The sequence below is a fragment of the Pseudorca crassidens genome, chromosome 20, assembly GCF_039906515.1.
Source record: "Pseudorca crassidens isolate mPseCra1 chromosome 20, mPseCra1.hap1, whole genome shotgun sequence".
In the NCBI taxonomy this organism is placed as follows: domain Eukaryota; kingdom Metazoa; phylum Chordata; class Mammalia; order Artiodactyla; family Delphinidae; genus Pseudorca; species Pseudorca crassidens.
The window spans coordinates 51,446,139-51,462,524 of NC_090315.1; the positions used below are offsets into that span (position 1 = coordinate 51,446,139).

A 16,386-nucleotide genomic window follows, 5' to 3' on the forward strand; every position below is an offset into this window, starting at 1 on the left:
ATTTGGCAATATCTGGAGACAGTTTTGGCTGTCACAACTGTGAGGGGTTTTATGCTACTGGCATCTAAAGGGAGAGGCCAGAAATGCTGTAAATATCCTACACAAGACAGCCCTCCACCACAAAGAATTATCTTGTCCAAAAGGCCCATAGTCTTAAGGTTGAGAAACTAGAGCGTTAAACTTTTGTGACCACGGGGATGCAGAAGGAGGCTGGCAATATCAGGAATAAGGATTTACAAATACTGTAAGGATTTAGAGACCTGCTGATTAACATCTGACTTACTAATGAAACAATCACTGAGAGCTTTCCTTGGCCTTCTTGTCCCCCATATCTACTTTAGCGTTGAGGCTCATCGCCACATAAGGTCATAGAGCATTTTCTGCATAAAGGGCCCTTTTTAAAAACTTTCTCAGTCTGAAGAATGATGGTGGCAGAGTAATGAATGCCCCCATTTTCTCTGTATGGGCAGACTGTATCTCTGAGGGTGCAATGCCCTAGACACAGTTTTTTTCCTTTCCAAGTGAGATACACTGGGCAGATGTAGGGCTTCTAGATATGGGATCATGCACAGTGGGCCTTATAAGCAGAGGAAAGATATGTGGATGTTATCCTGAAGGCATTAGGACTGGAACACTAGTTAGGCCTGGGATAATTTAAGACTTAGCTTAATTCTTGTGATCCAACTGAAAGCATGGAAATCAGTTACAAACCTAAAGACAGGAAGGTGACCTTTGAAGTAAGACAAGGAAAATGATGAAGGCTTGAACTAGGCAATAGTTGTCATGGGGCTTAAATCAGGGGCTCAATTAGGGAGGGAAGTTCAGTACGCTTTGGACGGGAGTGAGGGTGAAGAGCTGTGAGGACGATCTCCAGCCTCCCGACTTGAGTAAAGCAGGTAGCACCATTTGTTGAGACAATTAGAATGCTAGCACCCTTCGTTGAGACACAGAATTTTTAGATTTTCTTTGAACAGAAAAATGGAAAGATGAAAATAAAAAAATAATATTTTGGATTTATCACACAAACCAGAGATGTTGAAAATTTCATATCTAGCCATGTTTTTCTAGGAAGGAAGACAGAAGCCTTGAGAAAGCAGGACAAATAAACAAAAATGAGTGAGACCTACAGGTACCAGATATGAACTTGCTCCTAACTCCAAGTCTTTCTTTTCGTTGTTTTAAATGTAGATGGGTATAAAATTTTGTGTTACTACTGCTATTATTGCTTAATGTCAGAAGTCATAGATAATATCGTTAGGTGTTTTACCAAAAGCACAAAAGATATGAATGATAAAGTCCCCTTTAAAGTTGTGCTGCAGATATAAAACTTAGTAACTATTGTTGACCTTAAAGAATTTCTTTATTTATGAATATGGAAATACATTTTTTGAAAAATATGTGAAAAGTAAACGGCAGAATTCAACATCCTACTTATGATAAAAACTACGAACTTAAAAAAACTTTCTCAGTGTTTCAAAAGGCATCTGTGAAAATCTGAAAATATGACTATCCTGAATAGTCACAGACTTAATGCTTCCTTTCTAAAATCAGGATCAAGACAAGGATCTGTTCTCACCTCTCCCATTCAATATCATGCTGTTGGTCCTAGCACATGTAGTATGTCAAGAAAAGGAAGTCGAGTCATACAGATCAGAAAGGAAGAAATAAAATGTCTCTATTTGCTAAAGACATGGTTTCCTAGGTAGAAAATTCTTAAGAATTTGTAAAAAAATAAGTGAGTTTAGCAAGATTACAGGATGCAAGGTCAATATGCAAAAAATAAATTATATCTCTGTATGCTAATAATGAAAAACTTTAAATTGAAATTTTAAAAGTACCTTTTAGAGCAGCACCAAAAAAAATGAAATAATTTGGTATAAACATAACAAAAATACATAACATTTATGAGAAATAATTAAAGAACTAAATAAAAATGTAATACTCATAGATTGAAAGATTTGATTTTGTTAAGATGTCAATTTTCCCCAAATTGATGTACAGATTGAATACAATCTCAATCAAAATCCAGCAGGCACTTTTTTTTTTTCCGCAGAAATTGGCAAGCTTATTCTAAAATGTATAGGGGGAAGCAAAGAAACTAGATTGGCTAAAACATTTTGAATAATAAAAACAAAATTGGAGACAGCTATCTGATTTTAAGGCTTGTTGCAAAACTACACAATTCAAATCAGTATACATTGATATCGAGATAGACAAATCAATTAATGGAGTAGAATAGGTATATGTATACACACACACATACATATGCACATAAGGCAACTCAAGGGAGAAAGAATAGTCCTCTTCAAGAAACAGTGCTGGAACACTTAGAATCCATTTGCAAAAACAAAAACAATAAAAGAATTTCATCCCATACTTCAAACTGCATATAAAAATTAACTCAATCACAAACTTAAATGTATACCCACAAACTATAAAACTTCTCTAAGGAAATATAGAAGAAAATCATAGTGACCTTAGGTTAGGCACAGATTTCTTAGATGCAACATCGATAACATGATCTATACATTTTTTTAATGATAAGTTGGGTTTCACCAAAATTCAAAACTGCTTTTAAAATGACATTGGGATTGAGATTGGTATTGACATATACACACTACTATATATAAAATAGATAACTAATAAGAACCTACTGTGTAGCACAAGGAACTCTACTCAATATTCTGTAATGACCTACATGGGAAACGAATCTAAAAAAGAGTGGATATATGTATATGTATAACTGATTCACTTTGCGACACAGCAGAAACTAACACGACATTGTAAATCAACTATACTCCAATATAACTTAATTTTTTAAAAATGGAAAGAAGAACCACACATGGGGAGAAAATATTTGCAAGGCGCATATCTGATAAAGGCTAGTATCCAGGATATATGAAGAACTTTCTAACAGTGCAATTAAAGAAAAATTCAGATTAACAAATGGGCAAAAGATTTGCACATACATTTTGTCAGGTAAAATATACAGATTCCAAATAAACACATAAAAAGGTTTTCAGCATCATTAGTCATTAGGGAAATGTACAATAATACCACAAGGAGATACCAATATATAACTATTAGAATGGCTGAAATTGTAAAAGAATAATAAAACAAAGAAACTGACTGGTAAAGATTTTAGTAACATGGGTATTCTCCAGGATACTCCTAGGATCTTACTGAATATGTTTCTGACTTTTACTAACTTTAGAGACAAAGGGTCAACGGAAAGAATCACGGGAAAACATCTGGGTTTACAGTTAATAGAAAGATTGTAACTAGGAGGGCTCGTACATATATTTTCCTTTCTGCTCACTCTCCTGGGAGCAGTGGGACCGTCTTCATTTTTGAGGTGCCATCAGAAGTCTTCTAGACCAGGGGTCCCCAACTCCCAGGACGCGGACTGATACTGGTCCGCGGCCTGTTAGGAACCGGGCTGCACAGCAGGAGGTGAGCGGCAGGCGTGCGATTGAAGCTTCATCTGCTGCTCCGCATCGCTTGCATTGCCGCCTGAACCGTCCCTCCCCACCACCGCCCATCCGTGGAAGAATTGTCTTCCACGAAACCGGTCCCTGGTGCCAAAAAGGTTGGGGAGCGCTGCTCTAGACCAATAATTCTTCAACTTCAGCGTGCATTAAAAATTATTGGAGAGCATGTCAATTGTAGTTGCGTTACCTTCAGAACTCTCCCCTCACACTAAGGAGAAAGCGTAGTAGTATTGACCCCCGGGGTTAAATGTTTTTTGACATCAATCAGGAGGATACCTACACGGAACTTCCCCTGTTTCTGCAGGCCCTGCAGCACAGAGAAAATTCATCAACCACTGATGGCATCTGGCTCCATTTCCTCTTCACTTGCTTTCTTTCCTTCATCTGCAACATACCTCCAATCCTTTTACTGAAACCGTCCACACTCACATTCACACCCTTCCTACATGAAGCCTTCCACAGGTCTCTAGAGGACTTTACCTACACTTTCAAAGAATGTTCAGTAAATTACGAAGATATACTTCTCATACTGGCTTTTAATTATTTCTGAGCCTCTCAAGAGCAGGTCCATTGCTCATTTATTATTATATTCCTGACACCTAGTACATTACCTGTTACATGAAAGATAATCAATAAATAGCAGCTTATGAAAGAATGAGAATGATCTATCATACACAGCTCGAGAAACCTATAGCTTGGAGTTACTCGTGAGAGAACAGGAATAAGTTTTTTATTGTATAAGCAATTAAATGATATGCAAATATATACTTTTAATTAAAGGAGTTTATATTTTGAAAGACTTATTCTGAATTTTAAAAATCACAAAGTACAAAGGATGTTTAGTACCATCCTGAGCCATTTCTCATTCATGTACGTGGGCTTGAGGCAGTGAAAGTGCTTTCAAATAAGCACACGATTTTACTTAATACTTTTGATTTTTCACTCTTTTAATAAGACAGTGTTTTTATAAAACTGAAATACTACTTCTTGAAGAAAGAAAAATATCTTATGACTTATTTTGCTTTTTTTTTTTTGCGGTACGCGGGCCGCTCACTGTTGTGGCCTCTCCCGTTGCGGAGCACAGGCTCCGGACGCGCAGGCTCAGCGGCCATGGCTCACGGGCCCAGCCGCTCCGCGGCATGTGGGATCCTCCCGGACCGGGGCACGAACCCGTGGCACGAACCCATGTCCCCTGCATCGGCGGGCAGACTCTCAACCACTGCGCCACCAGGGAAGCCCCCTGTTTTGCTTTTTGTTTTGTGTTCTTTTGAAAAGATTTACATCACTAGCTAGTAACTGATATTCAAGAAACTTCCCAAATGTGGGGCAACAAACATTCTTTCTAACACTTTCAAAAGATTTCCATTTTTTTTTGAGACTGGGAATCCTGATAATTCTCAGAACTACAGTAATATTTTTTGTGACAAGATTCTACATGTATATACCTGTATTCATTGTTTTAAATATTAATGACAATTGATATGAAGTCATTCTAACATTTTAAGATATACAGAAATGTCAAAGGAAAGACTACAGTAATCACCAAGAGTCACACAACTCAGAAATAATGTTTAATACCAGTGAGCTTTATTCCATACATTTCTAAATAGTGCTAGTGGCGGGTTTCCCAACCTCGGCACTCTTGACGCTTGGGCTGAGTAATTCCTTGTGATGGTGGGGTGCCGTCCTGTGCATTGTAGGGCATTTAGCAGTGTCCCTGGCCCCTACCTGCTAGGCGCCAGTAGTACCCTCCCCAGTTGTGACAACCAAATACGTCTCCAGAAATTGCCAGATGTTCCCTGGGGTGCAAAATAGCCCCAGGTTGAGAAGCACTGTTCTAGACAGAAGAATAGAAGAGGTTTAGAAATAAATTTGCAAAACTTTATTAACTAAAGTTGACAGAGAAAGAAGCTGTAAGGATTGCTTTATATTATTTATATATTGAATAAATATATATTCAACTTGTATGATCTTGCTAAACTTAAAAAAATTATAAAAATTTTAAAGGTTATAGAGTCACTTGGTTTTATATTCAAGTTGTTTTAAATTTTAGATAGCATTGATCTATTCTGAAAAATGGGAAAATTAGCACTCCTCTGTTCCTTCCTCGTCTTTTTCTCCCCCCACATCCCAATTTTTGTTAGTTATGCTATTATTTGTATGGCTGTTTATTTATTTATTACGGTATACGGGCCTCTCACTGTTGTGGCCTCTCCTGTTGCGGAGCACAGGCTCCGGACGCGCAGGCTCAGCGGCCATGGCTCACGGGCCCAGCCGCTCCGCGGCATGTGGGATCTTCCCGGACCGGGGCACGAACCCGTGTCCCCTGCATCGGCAGGCGGACTCTCAACCACTGTGCCACCGGGGAAGCCCTCTAGGTATCTTTTGATAGACTCTATTTCATTATGAAGGAATGCTTTATTTTTATTTTCCCCAAAAGAGTTTGTATGTGCTTTATTCTCAGAATTCTTTCAAATTTGACAAGGTCTATCTGTTACCTTAATGCTTAAAAAAAAGTTAGGCTGGCAACATTTTCTTTCAGAAATTTGTGGACAGTCCTCCTGTATCTTCTAGTTTTTAATGTTGCTGTGGGAAATTCTGAGGCCAAACTGACTTTTCCAGCTTGAGGTGATTTGCTTTTTCTGACAGAATAACTTAAGGAATAGTTATCCTTATAGGTCAGTACTTAACAAGGATGCATCTCAGTCTTGTGTGCTGGTATTAATTTTTCCTGAAATAGGCTGTGATGTGGTAAAACGTATCCCTGCATTTTATAATCGGTTTAAAGAGTTGTAAGCGTGATCTAAATTTCTGCTCTCAATTTGTTTTTCTGGACAAGGTTGTATTTTTAACTCTTTGGCATTTGAATTTTTGAGCCAATTTTATGAAATGTATTTCTTCTCAGTTAATTCATTGTGTTGAAATTTTATGTCTCACCAAGGCACCCTCAAAACCTACGTGGTTAGAAGATTGTTCTAAGTTTCTTTTTCTTAGACTCTTGTCATTGAAATTGGTTTCTTCATTTTGCCTGCATCGACTTGTTCAGCTGTCTGAGAAATCACAGCTGCCCAGAATGCATTAAATAATCAAAGGTGCATGTAGGCAATAAATAACTTTGCAGAAGTTGTATTCTTAGACTGGAAAAAGCTATTGACTAGTGATTTGGTTAATTTCTCTTCCATTGACAGAGTTCTGTTCCATTTGGCAGACTACATATAAACCATTAAAAAGAATGAGGATCAATTCCATTTTAACAGATAATCATATAATTTTGCAAGCTCCACTATATCTGATAATCCTTCACCATTAATAAATTCTTTTTACGTTCTTGTGTTTCATTTTGTTTTCTTTCCTTGGGTTTCCTTTATTTAATTTTCTTAAAGTTTCTCCACCCTTTTAACGCCCTCATCTTCTTGCTTTTCTTCTTTCTTCTTTCTCTTCGGTCTCCTCTCTTTACCTTCCTCTTTCTACTTGTTTACCAAAGAATTTGAGTATATTTATGAGATACATATGATACAACCAAACTGGGCATGATTACTCTAAGCTTTCTGATTGCTATTATGACAAAGAGAATCTTATAATTTCATTCAACAAATATTTATTGAGCCCATACACTGCACCATGTCTTCCCCACATTGAGACTGACAGGGAGAGAGAGAAACAGCAGTGAACGAAATAGGCAAAAATAAATAGAGAAGATCTTCATTCTTGGAGCTCAAGTTCTCCTGAGGTGGGGGAGATGGACAACAAATAAGTAATCTGGTGTGATGGACACTCGTAAGTATTGTGAAGGCAGTGCAGCTGAGAGAGGACTGGGGTGGGATTGAGCATTTAAAATATGATGGTTATTAGGTGCTCACTATGAAGGTGGCATTTGAGTAAAAATCTGAAGGAAATAAGAGAGCAAGGCATGTGAGTATCTGTGAAAGTACTTTACACAGCGGGGAAAGCCAGAGTATCCACACAGAGATGGGACTGTTGCTGATATGGTCATGGAACAGCAAAACGGCCTGTATGTTCGGAGCAGAGTGTGCAAAGAGGAGAAGGGTATAAGTCAGAGAGGAAACTGGTGGTCAGATCACTGAGGGTTTTGAAAGGTCTTTATTTTTCAACCTGAATGAGAATGGAAAACAGGAGAGAATTTTGGGAGGAGGAGCAGTGTGGTCTAACTTATGCTTTAGTGAGACTGAACAGGGTAGAGCTGATGAGCATATCACCAACAGCTGAGGGATAGTGATGGCTTGGACCATGGGCACGGTGATGATAGTGGTAACGTGTATTGTTCAGAAGGAGAAGCAATCACATTTGCTGTTGGATTGATGTAGGTTGCAAAAGGAGTAGTCAAGAATGATACCAAGGTGTTTGGTCTCACAGTCAATTAGAGGCATGGAATTGGCACTAACTGAGACGGAGAAGATTGCTGCTGGGGTCAAGGAGTTGCAGAGGAGTGTTAAGAATTCTGGTTTTGAACATACTAACGCTGAAATGCTCTTAGACATTCACATAGAGATGTGGAGTTGTTAGTTTGAGAGTTCCAGGCTTCAATTGTATATTTATAAGTCAGCAGCATATTTAAAAGCCATGAAATGGCCCGCAGGAGTTATTGTGGGTGGAGCAGTATAATGACAGGGCCTTGAGACGTTCCCACACTGATAGGTTGGGGAGTTGAGGAAGAAGAAAGAAAGGAAACTGAGAACAATACCACTAATGAGAAAGGCAAATGAGTGCTGGTATCCTGTACTCCAAATGAAGAGCATATTTCAAAGAGAGGAAAATAATCATTAATTGTTGCTGATAGGTTTAAGTAAGATGTGGGCTGAGAATTGACAAAGGACTAGTATCTAGAGATACTAGAGATACTAGACCCCTCAAAAGTCAACAATGAAAAAAGAAGCAGCAGTCCAATTAAAGTATGGATGTTATGAAATGAATTGTTCCCCACCCCCAAAATTCATATGTTGAAGCCCTAACCCCCAATGGGACTGTATTAGGCAGTGGGGTCTTTAAGGAGATAATTTAAGTTAAATGATGTCATAAGCATGGGTCCCTAATCTGATTGGATTCATGTCTTTATAAGAAGACAAAGAGACATCAGAGAGCCCTCTCTCTCTCCACCTGTGCACAGAGGACAGGCCATGTGAGGACATGGTGAGAATGCAACCATCTGCAAGCCAGGAACGCAATGGGTAAATGACATGAAGAGAGATTTCAACAAGTAGGGAATACAGGTGGCAATTAAACACCTGAAAAAATACTCAAAGTCATTAACCACTGGGCAGACACATATTAAAACCACAATGAGATATGACTACACACCTTTCAGAATGGCTAAAATTAAAAAAGAAAATAGTGACAACACAAAATTCTGGTAGGTATGTGGAGAAACTGATCACTCATACATGCTGGTGGCAATGTAAAATGATATGGCCGCTCTGGGAACTCTTGACAGTTTCATAGAAAACAAGCATGCAACTCTCATACGACTCAGTGATTGTACTCCTTGGCATTTATCCCAGAGAACTGAAAACTTACATTTGTACAAAAACCTGTACTTGGATGTTCATAGCAGCTTTATTTCTAATGGCTGAAAACTGGAAACAACCCAGATGTCTTTCAACAGGTGAATGGTTAAATAAATTGTGGAACATCCATGCCATGGAATACTACTCAGCAGATAAAAGGAATGAACTATTGACATACACAGCAAGCTGTGTGAATCTTCAGAGAGTCATTATAAGTGAAATAATTGTCAGTCTCAAAGGCTACGTACTGTATGCCTTTATTTGTAGAGCATTTTTCAAATGACAGTGGAGAACTGATTGTGGTTGCTGGGGTTAAGGAGGGGTTGAGGACAAGATGGAAGAGGGTATGGCTTTAAGAGGGAAGCCTAAGGAATACTTGCAGTGATGGAAATGTTCTGTATCTTAACAGTATCAATGCCAGTACCCTGGTTGTGATATTATACCACAATTTTGCAAGATGTTATCATTGTTGGAAACTGGGTAAAGGGTACACAGAATCTTTATTATTTCATACAACTGCATGAAAATCTACAGTTATCTCAAAATAAAAGTTTTCATTAAAGAAACCCATATTTCCAGCTTTTTAAAATGATTAAGTGCTCAGAAAGATTCATTTGACTAGTAAACTATCCCTTGCCTTTGCATTTCTGTATTTCATTTTATTTTATTCACTTTTAAGAAAGGTAGTGTTGGGGGCTTCCCTGGTGGCACAGTGGTTAAGAACCCGCCCGCCAATGCAGGGGACACGGGTTTGAGCCCTGGTCCGGGAAGATCCCACTATGCCGCGGAGCAATTAAGCCCGTGCGCCACAACTACTGAGCCTGCGCTCTAGAGCCTATGAGCCACAACTGCTGAGCCCACGTACCACAACTACTGAAGCCTGCGTGCCTAGAGCCCGTGCTCCGCAACAAGAGAAGCCACCGCAAGGAGAAGCCTGCACACCACAGTGAAGAGTAGCCCCCGCTTGCCGCAACTAGAGAAAGCCCACTCGCAGCAACGAAGACCCAAAGCCGCCAAAAATAAATAAATAAAATTTTTAAAAAATAAAAAAAAAGAAAGGTAGTGTTACCAAACTCATCAGGTTGTATGCACTAAATATGTACAGCTTTTTACATGTCAATCATACTTCATATAAGTGGTTTTGAAAAAGAAGGAAAGGTAGTTTTAGCATGTCATATGCATTTTGATTTTAAAAGTAAAATGATGTCTTAAAAACAACAGATTTGGGGCTTCCCTGGTGGTGCAGTGGTTGAGAATCTGCCTGCTAATGCAGGGAACACGGGTTCGAACCCTGGTCTGGGAGGATCCCACATGCTGCGGAGCAGCTGGGCCCGTGAGCCACAACTACTGAGCCTGCGCGCGTCTGGAGCCTGTGCTCCGCCACGAGAGAGGCCGCGATAGTGAGAGGCCCGCGCACCGTGATGAAGAGTGGCCCCCGCTTGCCACAGCTAGAGAAAGCCCTCGCACAGAAACGAAGACCCAACACAGCCAAAATAAATTAATTAATTAATAAACTCCTACCCCCAACATCTTCTTTAAAAAAAAAACAAAAAAAAAACAGATTTTTTCAAATACTGTCCTTTTTTTAAACATCTTTATTGAGACATAATTCACATCCCATGCAATTCACCCATGTAAAGTGAACTATTCAGTGACTTTTAGTATATTCATAGCATTGTGTAACCATTACTGTAATCAATTTAGAACATTTTCATTACCCTAAAAAGAACTCTTCACCTCTTAGCCCCTGTCATCTTTCAATCCTTCCATCTTCCCAGCCAACTAATCTACTTTCTGTCTCTATAAATCTGTTACTTTTAAAAGGAGAATCATTATCACTAATAAATGATATAAATAAAAGTTTAGCAAAACAGGTATTTTAAAAATTACTTGTAATCTTAATATTCTACTAAGTTAATTTTCCTATACGGGCTTTTTACTTTATGTATGGAATTAAATACTTAGTACATCTTCCTTTTCCATGTAAAAAACCATATGGGTCCCGTTATTCATTACAATTTCTTTTGAATTCTGGAAAGTTAATAAGTAAGTGGTATCCCTGAAAGAATCTTTCCAAATCTCTAGTACCTTATATTGAATGTAATTGAGAATATACTAATTATTAATTACTTTTATTAATTATTAGTAATAATTACTTAGAATAATACATCATGGTTTTTTAACATACATATATATATATATATATATATATATATATATATATATAGCTATTCTTCTTCAGATTCTTTTCCCATATAGGTTATTACAGAATACTGAGTAGAGTTTCCTGTGTTATACAGTAGGTCCTTATTGATTATCTGTTTTATATATAGTAGTGTGTATATGTTAATCCTAAACTCCTAATTTATCCTCCCCCACCCCACATTTCTCCTTTGGTAACTATAAATTTGTTTTCTGTTTCTGTGCGTCTGTTTCTATTTTGTAAATAAGTTCATTTGTATCATTTTTTAGATTCCACATATAAGTGATATCATATGCTATTTGTCTTGCTCTGTCTGACTTACTTCACTTCATATGGTAATCTCAAGGTCCATCCATGTTGCTGCAAATGGCATTTTGTTGGGAAGATAAAGAGCATTCATATAGTAAGTGATTGCATTCTGGTCTGCTCCAGGCGTAGCTGAGGGATTTTTAATCCACCCCAGCCATGAAATCCTCTCTTCAGAAGACCTGCCGCTTCTGGCTGGTGTCTGCCTGCTGGGCTCTGCTCTGCTTCCGCTTTCTTGCCCCTCCTTTGTCAGAGGCAGCCCAGAGCCTCCTGGGTGCTTCCTGGCACAGTCTGTAAAGAGCTGAGCTATCATTTGGAAATATTGGCCTTTCCTGTCTTTATAGTTGTTGTGAATTAGCAGCAATTTCTTAATTCAATAAAGTGATCTTACTTCATTTTTTTACCTATTGTGAGTCTGTAAACTAAGGTTTGCTAACTAGATAAATGTGGTTCTATGTGTGTGTGAGTGTTTAAACTACCTAAGGTAATAAATTGTTTTCATTACTGTAGAAGCATTCATTGTAAAAATAGCAGCAATTCAAAGAATTGTTCCTCTGTTTCAGCCCGTTCCCTGAAGCCCTCTGTACGATGCTTTATTGGGTTAGTTGTGATATAAAAATGAAACAAGTGGGATATTGTGTTCTTATAGTAATAATATCTAATTTAGACCTTTAAGTAATTCTGAGGGTTCCTCTTAGTAATCACTCCAGATGAGCAAGATTTAATAAGACTCCATAATTTAAAGTTACAGCTTTATTTTAATGTTCACACATTTCAACAGAAAGGCATTTAATTCCTTCTAAAAATAGGTCAGGTAAAAACTTTTAAGAACACTAATGTGTTATTACCCCTGGCTTGATATTTTGCTTTGCTTGCTGTCTTTCATAGAGAGCAAAATATCTAGGCACGGAAATAGCTGTAGAATGGAAATAAGGACAAAGTTTGACATACTCAGAAAATATACAGTTTCATTTGGATGTAGGGGGAAAAAAAGCCCTCTAAGTATATTCGCAGCTGAATAAACTCAGCTCTAAAATTGTCCACATATGAGCTGAGGATTGACTTTTGAATCAGGTCCATAGGACATACAGGAAAAAATACAATAGATGTAAGCACCGTTTGTTTGGATCCAGAATTTATAGAAAATAAATCATAATCTAAGGAACAAATAGAAGCCAAGTCAAGTTCGTGACTTTTAACTTAACGAGGTGTCTGTTCTCTGCTAACATAACAAAACGTTGTTTTGAAATTCCTGTGTTCTAACTTCAGAGGATCAATACGTCTTTCTTCCAGGAAGGTCATTTAGTAGAATTTCATTCAGTGTTGTGAGTACATATGATGGCTGTTGCTTAAAACTGAAGATGTATATTTATTTTTGATGTGTCGACAACTTGCTGGTGGCAGCGGCAACGCGTAGTTCGTTTCTCCGATAATGCTTCTCATCAACCACGTGTATCCGGTTGGATTTCACTTCCGTCACTTCGTGCCACTGCATGTGAATTTCTTTTCCATGCTTTGTTTTTATAAGACCGAGAATACTTTTTTCAAAAGAAATCTTGTAGAAACTTGTAGATGTAACCAAAAAATGAATGGGAAGGTGAAAATAAGAAGTTGTATTTGGACAGAAATTATAATTTACTTTATAGTCCACACAATTTTTGTAGATGTCTTACTTTATCCTACAGTTTTTAAACATTTTCTCCTTATTTTGAGCATTTAAAAAAATGTTGAGAACCCTTTTCCTACTTCACTATTATAAGCAAAATAAAAGATAGTTTTGAATGAAAAGAACATTTTCATGAGCATATCAGCATAGCACAGAGTAAGTAGTGTCTTGATCTTTAATTAGATGAGAATATTTTGACTGCCAATCTCAGTTTAGAAAATCACAAAACCCATTAATGAAAACAGTTAGTTGGTGGTGTAACTCTGTAAGGTATGTTAGAAGTATTAGAACAAAAAACACTTTGAGCTTCTGTAGAGTTTTTGTTATTCAAAGTAATGTAGGTGTTTAAATTTTCAAGTTATAAAAAAATGTCTATTAATGTTTGGCAGATCTTATCATAATGCTTTGGTATTTAGGCTGCAGGTTATTTTCCTTATATGAAATATAACTTTCAGACTGTTACTGCAGTGATCATTCCTCTCCCATGTTGGAAGGAATCCAGAATTTCGACGCTTGTAAAATCTCCAATCATGTTTTCACGTCTTGTATACTGTATAATTAACAGACAAAAGAAAAGCAGTTTTGTGTAAATTAGCAATATTTTAAGAGTAAAACTGCAAAAAAAAAGAAAATGTAATTATGTCATTTATTTTATGAATTTTTTTTCCTTTCTTATTTTTCCCTTTAAAAAAAAAACAGGGTTATTTTGGAATTCAGCTTCCTTCAATACTGAGGCTTCATACCTTCATTTTCCTACTTTCCACGGAGAACTTAGTGCAGACGTGTCTTTCTTTTTTAAGACAACAGCTTCATCTGGGGTATTTTTAGAGAACCTGGGGATTACTGATTTTATACGGATAGAACTACGCTGTAAGTCTTCTTTTCCTTAGAAGTCTATGGGATTCTATTTAGGAGTAAATTCTTTAACTAATTTTTAAAGTACTATGTTTCTACTTTATCAGCTGAATCTTTTCATTGTGTCCTTTTGAAAAAAACTATGATATTAAGATAGCGTTTTTGCAAGAAAATTCCTTGATATTTAACATATATAATAATTTGGGGAAATTACTAGTCTTCTCTAGAACCAACTTAAGTCTTTTAAATTCAAAACATTAAAAATTTTTAAAAATCCAAATTCTCAGTTAATTTCAAAATTACTTAATTAAATCAACCAGCTGTATTGTTTTGATATCCTCTTAGACTGCTATTAGTATTTTGATATCAAATGCATATTGCATGCTTTTGAAATTAAATAAACTTTGAATCACTGTCAAAATTATTTTTATATAAAATGCCAGATGCTGTTTAGTTTTCTTGCCCTGTAAATAGCTTTCATTTTTATCACCGTGAAAAATTAACTCTGGTGATGAATTTCTTAGAATCCATTCTTTCCCCAAAATACAAATGTATTTTACTGTCTCATTCCACATCTATTCTGTGCCGACATCAACGGTTCCTTCCATAGAGTTCAAACCATTGTCTTCATGTTTAGTGACCGTTGATGCTATGGTGCTATTCCTGAGTCTAGTGAAGACTCAGCTCTCCACCACGGGGACTAACGTGAACTATCTTCATGTCTGACATTTCCAGCTCCTGCAGTCGTGACATTTTCATTCGATGTGGGGAATGGGCCTTTTGAAATCTCGGTGCAGTCACCCACTCACTTCAGCGACAACCAGTGGCACCACGTTAGGGCTGAGAGGAACACGAGAGAGGCATCTGTTCAAGTGGATCAGCTCTCACCAAGGACGCAGCCCGCTCCGGCTGATGGGCATGTCCTCCTGCAGCTCAACAGTCAGCTCTTTGTGGGTAAGTCCTGCTTTTAGGGAGTTTGTCTTTCATTTCATGATGTAAGTGCAGAGATGGGCCAAAATAAAATATAACACCAACTATAAGATCATGATAACACCACCACCAAATCACTGTTTATTGAGAACCTATGTTCCAGGCTGCACCAGGTGTTCTATTACTTCCTCGTAACCGACCTGTGAAATGGGTATTATCTCTGTTTTACAGATGAGGTAACTGAGTTTCAGGGAGCTGAAATGACCTGTCTTCAGGAATCCACCTAATAAATGAAATTCAAATTTGTGTTTGACTGATGCCTAAACCTGCATTCTTTTATTCCATTCCCATTTTATTGAGATATAATTGACCTACAGCACTGAATAAATTTAACATAAACATTCTTATTATTACAGATTATGTGGCTTGTTTCAGTTTTTCTTTAATATTAATATCTTTAATATAATATTGGAAATGTTTACCTCTTTTCCCCAGGAAGTGGAAGAACCCTCCTTATAAATCCAGCTGATGCCAACCAGTGACCCCTGTGTAAAACAGGCCAATAGCGGGGCAAAAAAAAAAGCACGAGCAAAGGGTGTAGGATCCATGATTTGACCAGTTTCACCAGTTCTTCTGGTGTCCCTTATTTTCCCTGTTTTTCTCATGTCTTGTGACCACCTACTTCATATTTATATCCAAACATTGTTCCTTTATTTTCTAAATACATTCACTTGGTATTTTAGAGACTTGATAGCAGAATCCTTCTGGGTGTGTTTGTTTTATTTTACATCTCTGCTAATTACTTAACAGAACTTATTGACCATGAAGTTCAAGGAATTATGCCTTGATCACTTTTCGTACATTTTAGTGTAAATGAGGACACAGCAATGCTGTCAAGCAGAATAAATTGTAAATTATCAGAAGTTATATTTCAAGCACTTGTAAGAGTTATGTTTTAGGACAAAATTCTCATCAGATCCCCATTACATCTTCTCTTGCTTAACAGCCTTGTTTTATTCTCTTTCACTGCAAAGGATGAAGCTTATTTAAGGGTATGGAAATCACAAAGAAATCATGAAAAGAAATACATAACTTTTCTTTCAATAACATGCTAGGAGCTCAGTCAGGAAATTGACATAGATATTTCTTGAGTTACGAAAAATAAGAGATGGCCACAAGAAAAGGTATGGCAATTTCAAATCTGTCAGGATCTAGGAAATAGCCTTACTATTCTTAGAAATTGAGAAGGCTGAAACAGTCCTCGAATTTTTCAGTGAAATCTGCAGTTTGCCTGTGCATGACCTTTCATTCTTCGTATGAATTTTAACTTCATAGAAATGGAGTCACTATATATTGTGTCTGATGGGAATCCTAGCCTTAATTTGGTTTCAGGTAGTTTTAATGAATAGAAGT

The 16,386-nt window shown here is 37.3% G+C and overlaps 1 protein-coding gene across 4 annotated transcripts in view; it reads left to right on the forward strand.

The window, feature by feature from the left end:
• CNTNAP4 (contactin associated protein family member 4) overlaps window positions 1–16,386 on the forward strand; it is a 264,146-nt gene that overhangs the window by 216,701 nt on the left and 31,059 nt on the right. For all 4 annotated transcript variants that reach the window (XR_010938853.1, XM_067717889.1, XM_067717890.1 and 1 more), the window contains 2 exons: window positions 13,888–14,058; window positions 14,779–14,997. Coding sequence is in view for 3 of the 4 variants with exons in the window: in XM_067717889.1 (XP_067573990.1) it covers window positions 13,888–14,058; window positions 14,779–14,997 (390 nt within the window). In the remaining variant the exon portion in view is untranslated. The remainder of the gene's footprint in view (window positions 1–13,887; window positions 14,059–14,778; window positions 14,998–16,386) is intronic.